Source organism: Pteropus alecto, unplaced genomic scaffold (assembly GCF_000325575.1).
Source record: "Pteropus alecto unplaced genomic scaffold, ASM32557v1 scaffold385, whole genome shotgun sequence".
NCBI lineage: Eukaryota > Metazoa > Chordata > Mammalia > Chiroptera > Pteropodidae > Pteropus > Pteropus alecto.
In genome coordinates, this window is record NW_006436543.1 from 820,502 (window position 1) to 839,356 (window position 18,855).

Sequence of the window (18,855 nt, forward strand, 5' to 3'; positions counted from 1 at the left end):
ATAAAATACATAGAAGAAAAAATAGGTAGTAAACTTATGGACCTGGGTCTCAGAGAATATTTTATGAACTTGACCCCAAAGGCAAGGGAGCTAAAAGTAAAAATAAATGAATGTGACTATAAAAATAAATTAATGGGGACTACATAAAATTAAAAAGCTTCTGTACAGCAAAATGGCAACCAACCAAATGGGAGAAGATATTTGCCAACAATAACTCTGATAAGAGGCTAATATCCTAACTATATAAAGAACTCATACAACTCAACAACAAAACCAGTCTTATTTAAAAATAGGCAGAGGGCCTGAACACTTTTCCGAAGAATCAAATCAAAACCACAGTGAGATACCACTTGTTATAATGGTTGTTATCAATAAGACGAGAAATATCAAGTGTCGGTGAGGAAGTGGAGAAAAAGGAACTCTCATATATTGCTAGTGGGAATGTAAATTGGTACAGCCACTTTGGAAAACAGTGTTGAGATTCCTCAACAAATTAAGAATAGAGCTACCATACGACCCAGCAATCCTTTTTCTGGGTATCTACTAAAAATTTGAAAATATTTAATCAAAAGAATATATGTTCCCCTATGTTAATTGCAGCATTATACATGGTGGCTAAGTGTCCTTCAGTGAATGATTGGATAAATAAGATGGGGTAAATACACACACACACACACACACACACACACACACACACACATACACACACACACACAATGGAATATTACTCAGCTGTAAGAAAAGATGAAATACATGACAACATGGATGAATCTTGAGAGTATCATGCTAATTAAAATAAGTCAGACAAAAAAGGACAAGAACCATATGATTTCAAAACTCATTATGTGAGATGTAAAACAGAAAGCAACAAACTCACAGGTAACAGAAGGGTGGTTACCAGAGGGGAAGCGGGTAGGGGGAAGATAGAGAGAGTAAAGGGGGTCATATTTGTGGTGGGAGACTAGACTTTGGGTGGTGAACACAATGCAGTATACAGGTGATGTGTTACAGAACTGTACACTTGAAATATATAATGTTACAAACCAGCGTCACCCCAATAAACTTAAACAATTCATTTAAGTTTTACCAGTTTGTGATCATTCTTTCTGGACTAAAGAACAATAGTGAAAAGACAAGATGATAGGGCCTCTGAACAATTAAAATAAAACCTAATTATGTTAAAATACTTAAGAGAACAAACAAAATTGCGACAGCTTTTATATTGGTTTGTGAGTAAAACGAGAACAAAATACCACAAACTAGATGGCTTAAACAATAGAAATTTATTTTCTCACAGTTTTGCGGCCTGGAAGTCAAAAGATCAAGATGCTGGCAGGGTTGATTTCTTCTGAGGGTCATAATGGCTTACAGGTGGTCTCTCCTTGGCTGCCCTCTTGCTGCCTCTTCACAGGGTTTTCCTTCTGTACACTTACACCCCTAAGTGCCTCTTTGTCCAAATTTCCCCTTCTTGCAAGGATACTAGTTAGATTGGATTAAGGTCTACCCTAATGGGCTCATTTTAACTTAATCACCTCTTTAAAGGCCCTGTCTCCAAATATAGTCACATTCTAAGGTACTGGAGTATTAGGGCCTCAATGTGCGTGTGTGTGTGTGTACGTGTACATGTATGGAGGGCACACAGTTAAGTCCATAATACTGTTCTATAGGAATTTTCTGAAGTGTCATTCTTATCCCCTTTACACTTGCAGGTTTGCAAGAAGCCCAGTATCGTTTGGTAACTGAGATACAGAAACAGACCATTGGATTGGCTTTGCAAGGTAAAGATGTTCTCGGAGCTGCCAAAACTGGATCTGGCAAGACTTTGGCTTTCCTTGTTCCAGTAAGTAGTTTATTCATATTGGGTCAGATTCTCTCTTCCATGATTTTCAAACATTCTGTGCCTAGATAGAAATAAATATTTATGTAAAAAGTTGTTTCGTGTTGAGTTTTCCTGGCTCGAATGCAAGCTTTGTCAGACAGGTGCCACATCTGTTTTGTTCTTCACTGTATTCCTCAGGTCCTATAGCATAGCACCTTGTACATGGTGAGCAGTCAGTAACTTATTGAATGAATTATCGTGCCTTGACAAGCCATTACATTTCTGAAGGATGTAGGGTGTTCCAGGCTGGCAGGTCAGAAAGGTTCTGCTTTGCTGTAAGACCAGGAGAGAAGGCCGTTTCTCTGTTCAGCCTGGCAAACCTCCCAATGGCATTTATGTTTGCCACTTGTTTAGGATAAAGGTGAAATGTGCTCACTTTTAGAAGACTGGGTTACTTGAGGATTTCCTGGGATAGTGATATCTGTCCTTTATAGCAGCAAAATAATAGAAGCTCTTAGGAATTCACTTGTATCTCACTTATGCAGTTGGTGTCATAATTTAATTTCTACAAAATAATTGGCTTAGAAAAATCATTTGAGATTTAGTTTCAAGTGTTGGAAAACCATTTTTCTCTTAAATTTTAATTTTTTATAGCGATGTCACGCCCCAACTAGATAATTTCGCTGTGTAACTACAGCAGCTGCACAGATGAGAGTTTGTTTTAATGTGGTTCCTATTCAGAAAATGGTACACATATTTTTCTGAAATCCATTTTAAAAGTCTGTGGGCTGCACATACCTTTTACTGATTGTCAGTTTCCTCATGGCATGGCTCTGGCAGCAGCTGGGGCTTCTTTTCCCTTCCCTCTATGATTTGGGAGAGGATGCTTCTGGTGGATGGAAAAAGAAAAACCAAAGCAAACAATTTCTTCTTTTTGATTGGATAAAACTCATGACTGGTATGCCTTCCGCTTGGAAGGTGCCTGTGATCCGGAGTGGCAAGGTCGACTCAGGAATCAAAAAGCTGCCTTCTCTAAGAACTTATTGAACACGACTTGCTGTCTTTTTCCGAGGTGCTTGAAGCCTTATATCGTCTGCAGTGGACCTCAACTGATGGGCTGGGGGTTTTGATTATATCACCTACAAGAGAGCTGGCCTATCAGACCTTTGAGGTTCTTCGAAAAGTAGGAAAGAACCATGAGTTTTCGGCTGGTCTCATCATTGGTGGAAAGGTTTGTCTTCTTGTCCTTGTCTTTCTTTCTTTTATTCTGTAACTTATGTTGGAGCACTGTGGCAGTTGACTGGGAAGAGGTGGAGATTTCATCTAAACAGGCTGGCCCATTAGAGAGGGGGTGATAGCATCTTGGTGTGGTCACTGACTTGTAGAGTCTGGTTGTCAATTTTATAGGTCCAAAATGTCCATTTTGTCAGAGTATCTGAATTGATCAGGTTCTGAGACTAATTTACTCTACCAACCTGTTACTGGGAAAGGTGCCATTTCAGTATGTGGACTAGTGCCTTTTAATACAGAGTCTAAGAGGTTGAATTTCAGAACATTGCTGAGTCAGCAGCAGAAGAAAGGAAGATAGAAGATAGTTTTGAGGAATGTTTATTTTAGGTCATGGTAAAACCTGCTGCTCAGCTTCAGTACCTTTTAGCATACCTGGAATGTTTGTGTCTGCTAGACTTTCTACAATGCGAGGTTAAATACCTGAATTTTTGAATTTATATGCAAATATACGTAACAAAAGAAAGAATAACATAAACCTTCACATACCCATGTACCTGTCACCCAGCTTTAACAATGAACATTCTGTAGTTAATGTTTCAAGGAGAGAAATAGGTAAGCTCTTTCTTTTTGTAGTCCACAAAGTATAGTGAGTGGTGTCAGAGGGCCTGTTCAGTCAGTGCCCCTGGATCCTGACCTTAAGAATGGGAATAATCTGGTTTTTAAGTTAGTTCTAGTAGTCCTAAGAAAAAATCAAGAGTTGGAGCATTCATATAATATTTTTCTTGGCCTCAAAATCCTGCATTTGATTAAGAATCTATAGAAACTCTGAGCTCTTTAGTCTTCACTGAAGACATTTATTTGGCCCAGAAATTTGGATGTGCTACAGAAATAGAAGGGAGAAGGTTACATTTATTTCTAGAGTATCTACATTGCTTTGCTGAAATGCCACATGCAGATGGCTTTTATAGTTTTATTACACAGGCTGCTTGGTGATGCATCTGTGTAATCAAAAGAAACAACTGTTTTTAGGATCTGAAACACGAAGCTGAGAGGATCAACAACATAAATATACTCGTTTGTACACCGGGGCGACTTCTGCAACACATGGATGAAACAATATGTTTTCATGCCACCAATCTCCAAATGTTAGGTGAGTCTAATGAATATTTAATGAAAAGTATCTCAACTTAGAGAGCCCTCATAAATTTTAATGATAAAATGTTTTATCGAATAAATATGATTAAAAACATTCTGAGACATAACTTGATTTTTTTGGCATGTGGATTCTAAACCCAGAGAGTACAGTTAGACTTTTTAAAATCAAAATAGTCAGAAGAATATGTCTTGTTGTATATGAAATTAGATATTTCAGTATTTGATACTGTTAAGAGTATTTTTTTAATCTTAAGGTGCATCTGCTATCGATGGTGTTACTTAATATGTATTTTTTAAATCAACTCTTTATTTTAGAATAATTCTAGATTTATAGAAAAGTTGCAGTGATTGTACAGAGTTCCTCTATATCCCTCCCCCTAGTTTCCCCTAGTATAACATCTTAAATAATTGTGGCACCTCTGTCAAAACTAAAAGATGTACATTATATAAATTCCATACTTTATTTGGATTTCACCAGTTTTTCCATTAATGTTCTTTTTCTGTTCTAGGATCCAGTCCAGGATATCATATTGCATTTAACCTAATGTATATTTTAAATATTGTAATTCAACTAGTGTTTTCCCTTTTTAGTTCTTGATGAGGCAGATAGAATCTTGGATATGGGCTTTGCTGATACCATGAATGCTATTATTGAAAATCTTCCCAAGAAACGTCAGACTTTGCTTTTCTCAGCTACACAAACCAAATCTGTAAAAGATCTTGCACGCTTGAGTTTGAAAAACCCCGAATATGTCTGGGTTCATGAAAAAGCAAAATACAGGTATGCACTATTTGAAACAATATTTGATTCAACAAGAAATTGGTGTTCTCTCTTTTCAGTTAAGAATTTGATATTCAAATTCAACTACTGTTATGGGACACAAAACATTTTATGTGTTATTAGATATGCAAAGCATAGTAAATGTATTAGTAAAAATTATTAAATTCTAGATGCATGTGAGAACATTCATGTAATATTTCTCGAAATGTGTCTGGGGAACAAATATTTTTTCTTAAGATGTTAACAAGTATTTATTCACTAATTATTCCTCATAAAATAGTGGCGGACTGGGGTAGAGAGATGCATTCCTAGGTAGGTAAATAGCAAATGCTGAGTTAGCGTAAAACAATGTTCTTCAAGACTTTTCAGAACCTTTAATATTTTTGTAGACATTGTGATTATCCAAAGCATTGGAAATTAATATAGCTTCCTGCATTTACCAAAATTATTCGTGTACAGAATCATTCTTTTTAGCTATGTTATATAGGACTAATGTGCTATGGAACATATTTTATCAAGTGCATTAATATTTAGCAAAATACCTTCTGTTTAAAATGTTCCAGCAACTGTTGTTTTATCTTGGTTTCACTAAAAACTGGAGAGTAAGGTATGCTTGTTCATGTGACAATGAAGTTTGTGTGTGTGTGTGTATGATATGTATAAATGGGTTAAAGGATATTTGTTTTAAAGTGTATTTTGATATGATAGCTGGAATTGTATGTATGTTTGGGTTGAATCATAGACTCTGGATATATTTGACTTTTAGAAATGTTTTCCAGTGAATATGAGTTGAATGTGTTGAAAATCTCAATACGAATTCATCGCTACCATTATTTCTATCTCAATTGTCCTTTCTTGCTGTGAAATGTCAATCTAAAAAGAAAGTTGGGAAAATGAATTAGGTCATCCTCTTGGAAAGTCTTTAAATGTAGGGAGTATGGGCAATCAGTCCCATCTTGGCCTTGACCTAGCTAATGGATATCTAACTGAGACTTAAAAAAAGCCTAAGAGGCCAGACTCTGCTTCCAGCTAATCTAATAGATCAACTTTGGAGATTCCAAGTACTGGTAGCTTTGGTTAGGAAGAACTCAGGAATGGAATAGCAAGAGATACTTGAGGTATAATTTCCTCCTTGACTTACTTCTGAGTAGACATTGGTTTTTATACAGTTGTGTTGACATAGCTATGGGAAATTCTTGGTATAGTTAATTTGATACTCCAAAGACTGTCCAGGTCTTTTGATTTTCTTCTTTGTTCTTTTTGCTGTTTGCTTACTGCTTATTTTCAAAACTCATTAGCGTCTTTACCAGACACTAATTTATCAATCATTAGATGGTCTCTAAAACCTTTAGTAATTTATATAGGTTAATTGTACATATTAACCCTATACTCAATTTCCATAGATAATGGTTGGTTATCTGTAGTTCATAGTTAGAAAAAATTTAATCCAAAGAACTGTTTATTTCATAAATGATTTTCAAAATGCTGTTTCATCATTTGTATAAAATGTGGGTTTCAGAAAACATTTTAGAAGGCAGATCTTTAGTGACATAATTTACAAAACTGCAGGTTATACAATAATGACTGCAGTACTCTGTAATCTCATATCTACCAGAAGCTGTATAAAAAGTCAATGCTGTTGTGAATTTTGTCTAATGTCATTGTTGAATTTTCCCCTTTAGCAACTTAGCAATGGTTAATATACCATGAGAAATTATAGTCAGGAATATAGTCGAGAAAATTTTAAGGCATTATAGAGTATCTGCTCTCAAATTGGAACGGACCAGAAAAATAAGTTAAAATTTAGATCTTTCCGAAGCTGTGTATCAGAATATACTAAGAAAGTGTACCAGTGTGTTTTCTTTATACATGTATTGCTATATTTAGTGAAATGGTGCTTCTGTATATTTTAAGAGAAAATAGTTTTCTTTGGGCCACAGCGATTTGCCGTTTTACAGTAAATATAAATTGAATTCTGTGGTAAATCATGAAACATTTTAAATTTAAGATAGATTTTCTGAGCTTTGTTATTGGGCGCATACAAATTTAATATTTTTTTTCCTGTTAATTTAAATCACTAATCATTACGAAATGTGCCTCTTTATCTTAATAGTTTTTGCCTTAAAAGTCTAGTTTGATAGTAGTCTACCTATAGCAATTTTCTTTTGATTAGTGTTTGCTTGGTCAATCTTTTCTTTTTACTTTTTACATTGTATATGCCTTTATTTTAGTTTTGTCTTTGTAAACAGCATATTCTATTTTTATTTAATCTGGTATGATAATTGCTTTTTAACTGGAATTTGTTTACATTTAACCTATCCTATTATTTGTTCATTTACTCCTTTCCACTGTGCTTTCATTGTGAAGTTTTTTAATTTCACACATTTTTGGCCCCATAAAGCCTTATTATTAGAAGCAGCAGTACTTATTTAAACCTACTCAAATGCTTTTTTTTTTGTCTGGTATTTTTTTTTCTTGTGTTGTGCTCAAAGAATTTCTTTATAGTTCAGTTTTGCTAGTGAAAAATTCTGTTTTGACTTCTGAAAATATTTTATTTTCATTTTGAAGGATATCTTGGCAGGCTTTTTTCTCTTTCACTTCAGAGATATCTTTCTGTTTTACCCTAACTTCTATTTTTGTTAAAGACAGCTGACAGTTCTTTGTTCCTTTTGAAGGTAATGTGTGGTTTTTAATATTTTCTTATCTTTGGTTCTTAGCAAAACCATGAAAGATGTCTTTTTATGGCAGGAGATGTGTTAAGGACTTTGATCTGGGCTAGCTGGCTTCTAGACTCTGGGGCTATTCTATTTCTGTTTTGCCCTTAGTCCCGGAGTATAGCCCTCACTCAGGGGGCATAGTTCTTTTGGGGGCCTCAACTGAAAGACGGGTATTTACCAGAGCCCTTCACCTAGGCAGGCTCTGAATTTAGTGGCACTGTGAGACTGTCATGATTTCTGCTAAACTCTGAGCTTAGCAGTTCCTTTTTCTTCACTCATTTTTGTCTTGTGCGTTCAGGGTTTAAGAGTTGACATACTCTTCATAGGGAAATTGTGTGAAGAATTTCAGATTCAGATTTTTCACTGTTCCTACTCTAGGATCTTAAAGTGACATGTTTGGACCTAAGGCTGCTACTTTATCTCTCATCTATCAGACAAATTAGCAGGTGCTTTGAAGGAATAGTGGAGATTAATATGGAGCTTGCATCAGGGCATTTCCATTTTCTCCTTCAGGACCTCAAGTCCTAGCTGCCTTGGTGACTCTCTGATGCCCTCAGTATTTTTTTTTTTTTTTTAATTTATATTTAATCCAGTTTTAGTGGTCAGTGATGGTTATTGTTTAGATCCTTATTTCATTAGGATTTACAAAATTGTGATATTCTGATTCTGTTATTTCTTAACTGGGATACTTTTATATCAAAAAACTTTCCCATACCAACAGTTACTTTGTTATGAGGTACAGTTCTTACAAGAAGGTCAGGATACATGCTTCATTCTCTTTATTTCACAGTTTTTAGTCTGAAGAGATACTTCCCTAACATTTTCCAAAGGTGAGCAGTTCTTTTTTTTTTTTAAATTAAAACGAAATCAGACTTATTGACATTTATGATGTTATTTACTGTTATTACCTCATACATTTAAACATACTATCTTGTTTGTCTTTCAGTAGAAATTATTCCTGTATTTTTTGTCTTTATTGAAATATAATAGACTAGTTGCCTGCATTTACACTGTACAATTCAATGAGTTTTTTTCACTTATAGTTGGCATGTAGCACACCAGCCTCAGCTGTACAGCATATTGATCAGAAATCCACACAACTCGCAAAGCACTCACCCTACCAAATCTAGCACCCCTCCTTCCCTCCACATATTCAGTCCAGCATTATTAACCATCTTCCCCATGCTATCTTCTACATCCCCATGTCTACTCTGCAAACATCCACCTGCACCTCTCAGTCCCTTTGCTCTTTTTCCCTGCAACACCCCTTCCATCTAGTGTCCCTCAAAATATTCTCTGTATCTATGAGTTTATTTCTGGTTTTGTTATTGTTGTTGTTGATTTTGTTCTTTAGATTCCACATGTACGTGAAATTATGCGACATTTGTCTTTATCTGACCCATTTCATTCAATGTAATACCCTCTTGGTCCATCAAGGCAATATCTTTTTCCATCCCCTTCCTTTTAGTCTGTGCGTGTCCTTTAATCTGAAGTGAGTCTCTTGTAGGTAGCATATGTAGGGGTCTTTTTTTCTTATCCATTCAGCCACTCTATCTTTTGGTTGGAACACTTCATTCTTTTCCATTTGAGGTACTTGTTGAGAAGAACATAGTTATTGCCATTCTTTATTCTTGTTTTTGATACATGTTTCTTCTTCTTAGAGAAGTCCCTCCAACATTTCCTGTAATACTGGCTTGGTGGTGATAAATTCCTTTAGCTCATTTTTGTCTGAGAAGCTCTTTATCTGTCCTTCAACTCTAAATGATAGCTTTGCTGGATAAAGTATTCTTGATTATAGATCCTGGGTTTCATCCCGTCGAATATTTTGTGCGAAGCCCTTCTGTTGTGCATAGTTTCTGTTGAGAAATCAGCTGTCAGTCTTATGGGTGCTCTTTTGTAGGTAACTATCTGCTTATCTCTTGCTGCTTTTAAAATTCCATTGGCCTTTTAAGTATGATGTGTCTTGGTGTTGACCTCTTTAGATTCCTGGTTTTTGGGATTCTCTGAGCATCCTGGGGTTTCATATCTATTTCCTTCGCTAGGTTAAGAAAGTTTTCCATCATTATTTCTTCAAATAGCTGTTCAACGCCTTGTTTTCCCTCAGGTCCCCTGATGACACGGGTATTTTTACCTTTAATAGTGTCTAATAGGCTCCTTAAATTGTTATTATAGTCTTGGCTTCTTTTTTCTTGCCATTCTGATTGAGTGTCCTTGGCTTTCCCATCCTCTATATAGGTCATTTGATTCTCTTCTTTATTCACTTTGTTTATTCCATTTAATATACTTCTCATCTCAGATAATGTGTTTTTCATTTCTGACTGATTCTCTTTTATAATTTCCATTTTTATCTCTTTGTTGAAGTTGTCACAGAATTCTTCTACCCTTCCCCTAAGTTCACTGAGCATCTTTATAGCTAGTGTTTTGAATTCCGCATCTGTTAGCTATCTTGACTCCATTATTTCTGTATTTCTGTTCTGTTCTCTCATGTGGTTTCTGCTTCTTTGTCTTCCCATTTTGGCTGCCTTTCTGTGTCTATTTCTGTGTACTAAGCAAAGCTCCTAAGTCTCCCAGTCTTATTAGTGTGAATTTGTGAAGTAGGTGTCCAGTGGCACAGTCTTGAGAGGAGTTCAGTGACAGGCCAAATTTAGCCCAAGCCTGTGCCATTCAGGGCCTCCTGTTAAAATTCAGCAAGCAATCGACAGATTGCTGTGCTTATAGTTGCCTCTAATGGCCACACCAGAAACCAAGGCCAACTGCCGCCAATGTGAGTCTAGGCATTGCTCAGCAACGAGCTCAGCAACAACGAGCACCTGACTCTTTGAGAATATACCTGGATGTGGCTAGGGTGTGGCCGTGAGTTGGGGGGAGGTGGAGTTTCAGGGAATTCTCTGGGCGGAGCAACCTCTGTTATCCAGTTCGATGACATCTTTGCTACGGCAGTGTTGAGTCTGTGCACTGGGAGCGGGTAGTGCTCAGCAGAGGAACAGTAATATCACTGGCAGTCCCAGGAAGAGAGCCTCACCATGACCCTAACTCCGACAACTCAGTGTCGTACTATAAGTCCCTATGCAGCTGAATCAGCACTAGTGCTCAGAGTGAGGTCTGTCACCGTGGAAGTCCTCTCAGAGACTCGGCCCCCTTAAAAGGTGTCTGCAGCTGCTGTTGCTGCTGCAGCAGCCTCCATCCCATTCAGCCATTTGGGCCCGGGCGGCCTTACGTCCTCGCCCAACCCTACCTTCTGCCATTGCAGGGTGATTTCTTAGATTTCTCCCTAGTTGTATAGCTTGTTCATCTAGCTCCCAAGAGATTTTCCCTTGCTGTTTGCTCCTTGTTTCTGTCACAACTTTGATTTGGTTGCCAGAGGGATGAACAGAGCCTCTGTCATCTACACTATTTCCCACCTCCCATCTATTACTGTATTTTTAATACTCAAATTGTCTTGTATCCTTCCAAACTTGGTTAGTAGGAAGTTCTTCAATTTGTTACCTGGATCTTTTAGACACATCCCAGTAGTCTTTGGCTTCCTTGCTTTCTGGTGTTCAAGGTTCACCGTATGTTTCCATCCCATATAAAATTCTTTGGGCAGGATATTGTGTTTAGGGATCATTGTTTAGTTGCTAATGGGATGGTCATTGTGTTCAGGCTTTTCATTGGGCAGATTTTTTTTTTTTAAAAACAGATGATGAGTTCATGCTGTTATTTACAAATCAAATCAAATTTAAAGTTACAGACTCTTTGATTTATATATATGTGTTTTTTTCTTATGCCAGACATCTTCATTTCTAATGTCTTTTATTTATTTTTTCCACTTATCAGTTAGTCTGTCTAAAATTTCAGGATAACATTGCTACCAAAATGATTACTTATGAAAATTTAAGATTCTTTTATATTTCTTTTTTTTTCCTTAGATAGCCCAGTAAGAATGTAACAATCCAAATTCCTTTGAAGTTCCTCTGTCATTAAGCTATCAACTTGGTATAGCTTTATATCTTTAGGCTTGTTTCTTTTATTTCTTGGAAATTTTATAGGGAGGGGGAGGCAGGCACCCCCTGCCTCGTGCTGAGGGTGCCATAATCCCTCATTGTTTCCTGCTGTCATTAATGGGCAGGTTCACATGTTCAGGGAAGGCCAGGAAGGCCTTGAGCTTGGGCCGGGTGCTGAAGTGTGCCACGTAGGCTGAGAGCAGGGGGCAGGAGTCCAGACAGCTGGAGGCCAGGACCTGGTGATTTAGCAGCAAGTCCAACAGGTTATTGTCCACAGAGAAGATCTGGTTGCCCCTGATGAAGGCCTGGCCCCCTGGTTCTGGGATCTCAGGGTCTCAAAAAGCTTCAAGTGCCTGGGCAGCTCCTTCCCATAGTCCTCCTTGCTCACCTCATAATTGGTCTAGAAGAGGGTGATATATTTGCTGCGGAGGTTAGTTCTCCATGCCATCATTCATAACATCCATCAAGGCCGTCTCCCACTGGTACTTCGCATACAGCCCGAGGGAGTGGCCCAGGTGGCACAGGATGGCACTGGACTGGTACAGGGTGAAGTCTCTGTCTTGGAACTTGGGGAGCTGCTTGTACAGACAGGAGACCTTGAGTGAGCCCTGCGGCCAGGTCTCCTTGGTCACCACCTCCTCTGTCTAGCTCTGGCCTTGGTCAACCAGCAGCACGCACATGGCTTCATAGTGCCTTCGAACAGGGAAGTGGACGAATGTATAGGACAGCATGGTTGTAGGGTAGACCTAGGCTCATTTGTTTTTTAAACTGAATTTTTAAAATTAGTTCTGTTCATTTGTTTTTTAAACTGAATTTTTAAAATTAATTCTGTATATTCCCCTATGGGTAACCAATTTTTAGTTTTTGGTTTGTCTGCCTCTTTTTAAAAATATAAGCAGACACACAGGGGTGCCTGCGTGCATGAATGTGTGTGTTATAGTATTTGTACAGTCCAACCCTGATAATTGGTACCAAATTCTATATACTATTCTGCTGCTTGCTTTCATTTAGTATATTCTAGAGATCACTCTATAGCAATATGTGGATAGATTCTTCATTCCTTTTTCACATGCATGATACTTAGTTGTGTGGATATATAGTAGCTCATTCTACAAGTTCCCTACTGATAAACATGTGGGTTGATTTACATTGTTTTGCTTTATAAATAATGTCATATCTTTTTGTATGTTTATCAGCATTTTTTGGGACATAATCCAAAATGTAGGTTTATGAAAGAGTGAATGAATGTATGTGTACGTCTCTCCGTTTTATTATAAGAAATTTCAAACATGTAGCACAATTGAAAGACTTCCGTAGTGAACCTTGTACCAGCTATCTAGATGCTACCTAATGGCAGTAGCATCCATTTTACTATCCATTTATCCAGTCCTTCTAATTATACATCAAGTATACGGCCATGCCACCCTGAACAAGCCCAATCCTGTCTGATCTCAGAAGCTAAGCAGGGTCAGGCCTGGTTAGTACTTGGATGGGAGACCACCTAGGAAGACTAGGTGCTGTAGGCATAAAAAATAAAAAATAAGAGATTGTAAGCTGACAAGGTCCTTGCAATCTGTGAGGTCAACCAAAGGCTGCCTTGCCTAAAAAAAAAAAAAAAAAAAATTATACATCAACCCATCTTATTTTTGGTGCACTTCAAAGTAAATTGCAGACACCTGCACACTTCTGCTAGCTATTTCAGTGCACATGTCACTAACTAGAATTTAGTATGTATAGAGATTTTGTACCTCGATGTAATTTTTACATACAATGTCATGAACAAATTAAGAGTATGCTTGCTGAGTTTTGATAAATCTGTATATTTCTGTAACCCAAGCCCCTATTAATATGTGGAAGATTCTCATCAACTCATCTAGTTCCCTCATGCCCCTTCAGTTGATCCTTGACCATATCTTTTTAGAGGCAACTGCTGTTTGTGTCTTTTTGATATATAATCTATAAGGGATTTTGATTGTATTTTAGTCATGTGTTGAATTTATTTCCTAAGGGACAGTAGAGAAGTTCTCATGTATGCGTATGTGTAGGGGGTTGGGGAGGGGGTGAGAGAAATTTGAGAGGCAACTATTAACATTTGTGTTTTTCTTTTTCTGGTCTGGATTCAAAGTTTCTAACATGGCATATTTTTAACATTTTTCTTCCTATTTTCATAAGTACCCCAGCCACTTTGGAACAGAATTACATAGTTTGTGAGCTGCAGCAAAAAATAAGTGTGCTATATTCCTTTTTGAGAAGCCATCTGAAGAAGAAAAGTATTGTATTTTTCTCCAGTTGTAAAGAGGTACTGAAGGTTTATTTTTCTTAAGTTATTCCTGTTGGATCATCTCTTTTAAAATATCAAATTTCAGACAAATAACAATTTCTTTTCTATTTTAGTAGATACAATGTTAGATGTGAGGGATCCATAGGTAGAGAACTTGTGCTTTTGTTTTAAAGGAATCTGTGGATGAAACTATAAGCTCCATTAAGGAAGAAACTGTTTTTACTTCAGTGTTGTAAGCACTGAGCACAATGCTTGGAACATAATAGCCCTAAAGTACTGGCAGAATAAACAATGGAATGACTAGGCTAACTAGAGGTTTTTATAATCTCTCACCTACCCTCCATGAATTCTGAACTGAATATGCCATTTGTTTTCATGCCTCCATATCTTTGTTCATGCTGATCTTTACAATTCCTTTCCTGCATTCCTTCACCTCAATTTTGGGGAAACATTTACTGTCTTTTAAGACTAATGGTACACTTGGAAGTCCTTTTCTGACACTCCCAATTCCCTTGTTATAACCCTATCCTGTAATCTTTATATCTTTATTTAGTTAATAAACATTTATACAATCCTAGCCTTTTGCTACAAGTAAGGGATTCAGTGATGTATGAGAAAACTGGGTCCCTTCTTTTAAAGAAGAGGGACCATGGCTGATTTTTGTCCCTTTTTCACATTCCCTGATGTCATAAGTTGGCATATAGTAGGTTGACTCTAGATTTATAGCTTTTGGAATAGTTTAACATTATAAATTTGTGAGTGAGATTATGGAGATCAGTAGCGGTCTGTCTTTTGTTGGGGGAAAATACAGAACCCTGTCATTTTACCATGTGAAGAATGACTTCAGATTTTTATTTCAGGACCTATTTTAGATTTTTAGAACTTTACATCTAAAGAAGGAGAATAAGTTTAAGAGTTTATGTTTAAAATTTCCACTGCATAACACTCTGCTTTCCCTCTTGTCACAGTGAACAAATTGTCCTTGCTTGTGTCTACAATCAACCCTTCTGTGTACGCTCCAGATCTTGCCCTCTCTCCTGCACAAGCCCTTCGTTACTGCAGATATCTTCTCTGTTTTCTTGTCTCTCTATCATTCTTGAATATTGCCCATGTTATAATAAAAAGCAAATCTCTTGTCCCTTTCTAGTCACTGCCTCTTTTTTCTGTTCTTCTTCACAGCAAACTCTTTTAATGATTTATCTCTATTAGTTGTATCACTGTCTCATCTCTTTCCACAGCCCTCCACTGTATCAGCCCTTATTAAGAGATACAGCTTGCCAGAGTCAGTGGTCAGTCATTAGTTCTTATTTGATCTCTCAGAAGCATATTAATACAGCTGATCATTCCCTCCTTCTTGAAACACTTCTTTAGACTCTGTGACTCCATACTCACTCACTTGTTTATTCCCTTGTCTTCTGACTGTTCTCATAACCTTCCTTGCTAGTTCTTCTTTGCCAGGCCACTACAATTTGGAGTGCCTCAAACTTCTGTACTCTGCCCTTTTTCCATATATACTCTTTTTAGGTAACCTTTTCAGTTTTATGGCTTTAAATGCCATCTGTATTCTGGCAACTGCTAAATCCATGTTTCAAGTCCTGACCTCTTTCCTGAGCCCCAGACTTGTGTATCTATTTGATTACTAGTATTCCAATTGAGTTTCTAGAGGGCATCTCAACTTTAACAAAGGAAAAACAATTTAAGATTTTCTCTCCCTTAAATCTGCTCCCTCAAGCAATTCCTCATCTCAGTAAATGACTGGATTCTTAATTCTTGTTTGTCTTCATCCCATATTCAGCCTATTGATAACTCTCATTAGCGCTACTACTTCTCAGTATCCCTCATGCTACAGTTTACTCTGAACCATGCTTAACTATCTCTTACTCCTGGTTGGTCTCTCCATTCTTTTACTTTCTTTTCTCTAGTTATTCCATATTACAGTGAGAATGATTTTTTTGGAAAGTGGAAACTGGAATATGTCACTGCCTTGCTGCAAACCCTCCAATGACTTTTTCTGTTAAATTTGAATTAAACTTGTTACTTAAAACCTACATGGCATTATTCTACGTATGTCTTCCACCTCAGCCAATTTTTTCAAGAGCAGTAATTCAAGGTCAGTTTTGATTCAAGAGATGCAGATTGCAGAAAATTTTCATGGACTCAATTTATACTTCAATTTCCATGATATTATTTTCTGAGATTGGTTTATCTAGGAGGCCATCTGTGGTCCTGTAGGTTCTCCTTTCCCATGTCCCCTTTGTGCAGTAGCCCTTTGGAAAATCTTTACGAAAGAAAGGCACAGGTCCACCTATCTTTAATCTTATTGATGCATTGTTTCAGGATCAGATAAGCTTTCTGGCACCAGTGTGGCTGTTCAGCAAGTCGATGCCTTTAATAACAGGGTAACAAGTCATTGCAATTCAGGTGGTTTCCCATTCTTTACTTTCAACAAAATTTGAAAAGAGACTTAACGAAGTATTAGCTGATAGATGATTACAAATAATTTTATGATTTTGAAATATTTTATAGGCATTCAAAGAATTAAGGTTCCTTCTAGCCCATTTCCTATATTTTTTTGTGAAGAAATTTTCTTAATACCTATGTTAGAAGAAATAGGAATAAAAAGATATCATACTCCGCCTCAGTCTAGCAATCAGTAGTAGTCATTTATAGATAGATAAACTAAAGAGAAATAAAACTAAAGTAACAATTGGCTCCATTTAGTCCTGCATATTAAGAGATGTAGTAACATCCACTATTATATAACTTCCAACATTTTAAAACAATAAAATTATGTTGAACAGTTTTTTAAAATCAAATTTTAGCATTTCTTGTTTGGGTCAGTTCTATACTGATAACAGTTGTGATAATAGTTCAGCCTGAGAAGAAAAATTTTAACAATTTTATAGTCCAGGAAAGTTTAAAAAGTTAAAAGTGATAAACAGAGTTTTGTTGTAGAAAACCATGAATTTTGATAAAGTAATCAAAAACTTTAAAGCATGAAACTATGAAGATAAAATTCTGTGGTGTCAGAAAATAAGAGTTCAGGGAGAAAAAGAAATGATAGAAAATTTCTTACTGTTAAAGAGGAGTTTCCTCACATTTTAAATATTTTAGAAAGACCTAATTTTTTTAGAGCAATTTTAGATTCACAGCAAAACTGAGGAGCCCTCTGCCACATAGTGCATAACCTCCTCATTATTTTGATATATTTTAAAAATAATTGGTAGCGGGTATCAAATTGCTCTGCTATTTAGATCTATTGGATATATTTATAAGATGTTACAAGGATTTATTTTAAAATATCAGTATTTACAATATATCAGAAATTACATTCTTTGTAACCAATTAAATTTGGAAAAGCGTTGGATGTTAACTTAAAAATGTAAGGGGAGCATTTTTTTTTCCAGAATTAATTTAGGAAATAATGTGAGCAAAAATGCTTGAACACCATAATTGTAGACTATATTTTCCTTTCTCTGCTCTGTATATCTTTAATTGGCAAAACTGTGACACTTGTGTTTCTTAATACATTTTTGCTCTTCATCTTGTAAGCTCACTTTGCTGCCGCTATCCTGAAGTACTAAACTCACTTTTCTGTTAATGCCTAGGTCCAGTATCTGTACCGAGTATTCTGCCGACTACGTCCTGGTATTTCTATCCTTGCCCTGCATGGTCGACAGCAGCAGATGAGAAGAATGGAAGTCTATAATGAATTTGTCCGTAAGAGAGCTGCAGTACTCTTTGCTACTGATATTGCAGCCAGGGGTCTGGGTAAGAAAACTTAGACAATATTCTGTGATCATGGGAAATATAATTTGCTTATGAGAGAAGCAAGTAAATTGATAGCTGAGATGATCAACATTAAAGATACATCTGTGAAAATTTTTGTAATATTTTCATCTTTTGTGCTCTTCCTGTTTCATCATAATAATTACATCATAGTATACTGAGGGGCCTACAAAATCAAAGGAGGATTAAAGATTTAAAGATACCAAAAAAAGTCCCATTTCTTTGAAAATTTGAAACTTGATAAATATTACAGCTTATTTAACAAGAAAAATGAGTGAAATCCATCTTTTCACCAGTTTAGTTATATTTTAAAATTATATTTAATGTATTTAATCTTTCAAAAAGCCACCGTGATAACATTATACATTATATATATAATATGTATACATTATATAATAACTGCTGGCTTTGTTGGGGTTGAATGAGGAATAGAAGTAATAGAAAAACTAAAGAATAAATGAGATGAGAATAAATTTGAATTCTTCACTTTATTTTACAATGCTAATAATTGTGGTACATTCTAAACATATACACATAAAAAATGACTCTAACGTACTCTAATATACTACCCAGCTTCAGCAACCATCTTTTTCATGATTACTCCTTTCCTCCTGTCTCCTTGTCCCTCTTGGAGTACTTTAAAGCATATCTCAAGATATCATATCAGGTCATTCCCATGAAACTGGAGGCAGTAGCCAAGTATGCATGTTGTTAAAACTCTCTAGGCTATCTTGTTATAGTATGACTTTTGGTAAAATCAACATTTTGTATTTACATTGTTTTAACTATGTACTTTTTTGCCGAGGGAAATAGTGTGCTAAGATTGTCTCGCTTCTTGCACTTTCTTTTGTGTTTTTGAGTTAATTAAAATTTGCCTAATTTCGTGTTTCCCAGTTCTAATTTTTCTCAAATGTTCCAGCAGATGTTACAGTTCAAACAGTTTGTTCTTTTTTCCCTTGAGACCTCTTCTGGGAGTCTTCTGTCTCCAGCTCTAGTCTAGACAGGTTGCTCCATAAGCCTGATGCACATTTGTCCTAGGACTTCTCTTTCCAGATCTCCCTTTCTTTCCAGATTATCTTCCCTTCCTTTCCCCTCCTCTT

The 18,855-nt window shown here is 36.4% G+C and overlaps 1 protein-coding gene and 2 pseudogenes across 1 annotated transcript in view; 2 read left to right on the plus strand and 1 right to left on the minus strand.

Annotated features, from left to right (window-relative positions):
• Window positions 1-18,855, plus strand: part of DDX10 (DEAD-box helicase 10) — a 230,211-nt gene that overhangs the window by 9,520 nt on the left and 201,836 nt on the right. Inside the window, exons 3-8 of the mRNA XM_006913434.3 lie at window positions 1,710-1,840; window positions 2,892-3,050; window positions 4,079-4,199; window positions 4,796-4,985; window positions 13,858-13,984; window positions 17,575-17,737. Coding sequence (XP_006913496.1) covers window positions 1,710-1,840; window positions 2,892-3,050; window positions 4,079-4,199; window positions 4,796-4,985; window positions 13,858-13,984; window positions 17,575-17,737 — 891 coding nt within the window. The remainder of the gene's footprint in view (window positions 1-1,709; window positions 1,841-2,891; window positions 3,051-4,078; window positions 4,200-4,795; window positions 4,986-13,857; window positions 13,985-17,574; window positions 17,738-18,855) is intronic.
• Window positions 11,781-12,416, minus strand: LOC102878150 (annotated as a pseudogene).
• LOC112481070 lies at window positions 13,093-13,211 on the plus strand (annotated as a pseudogene).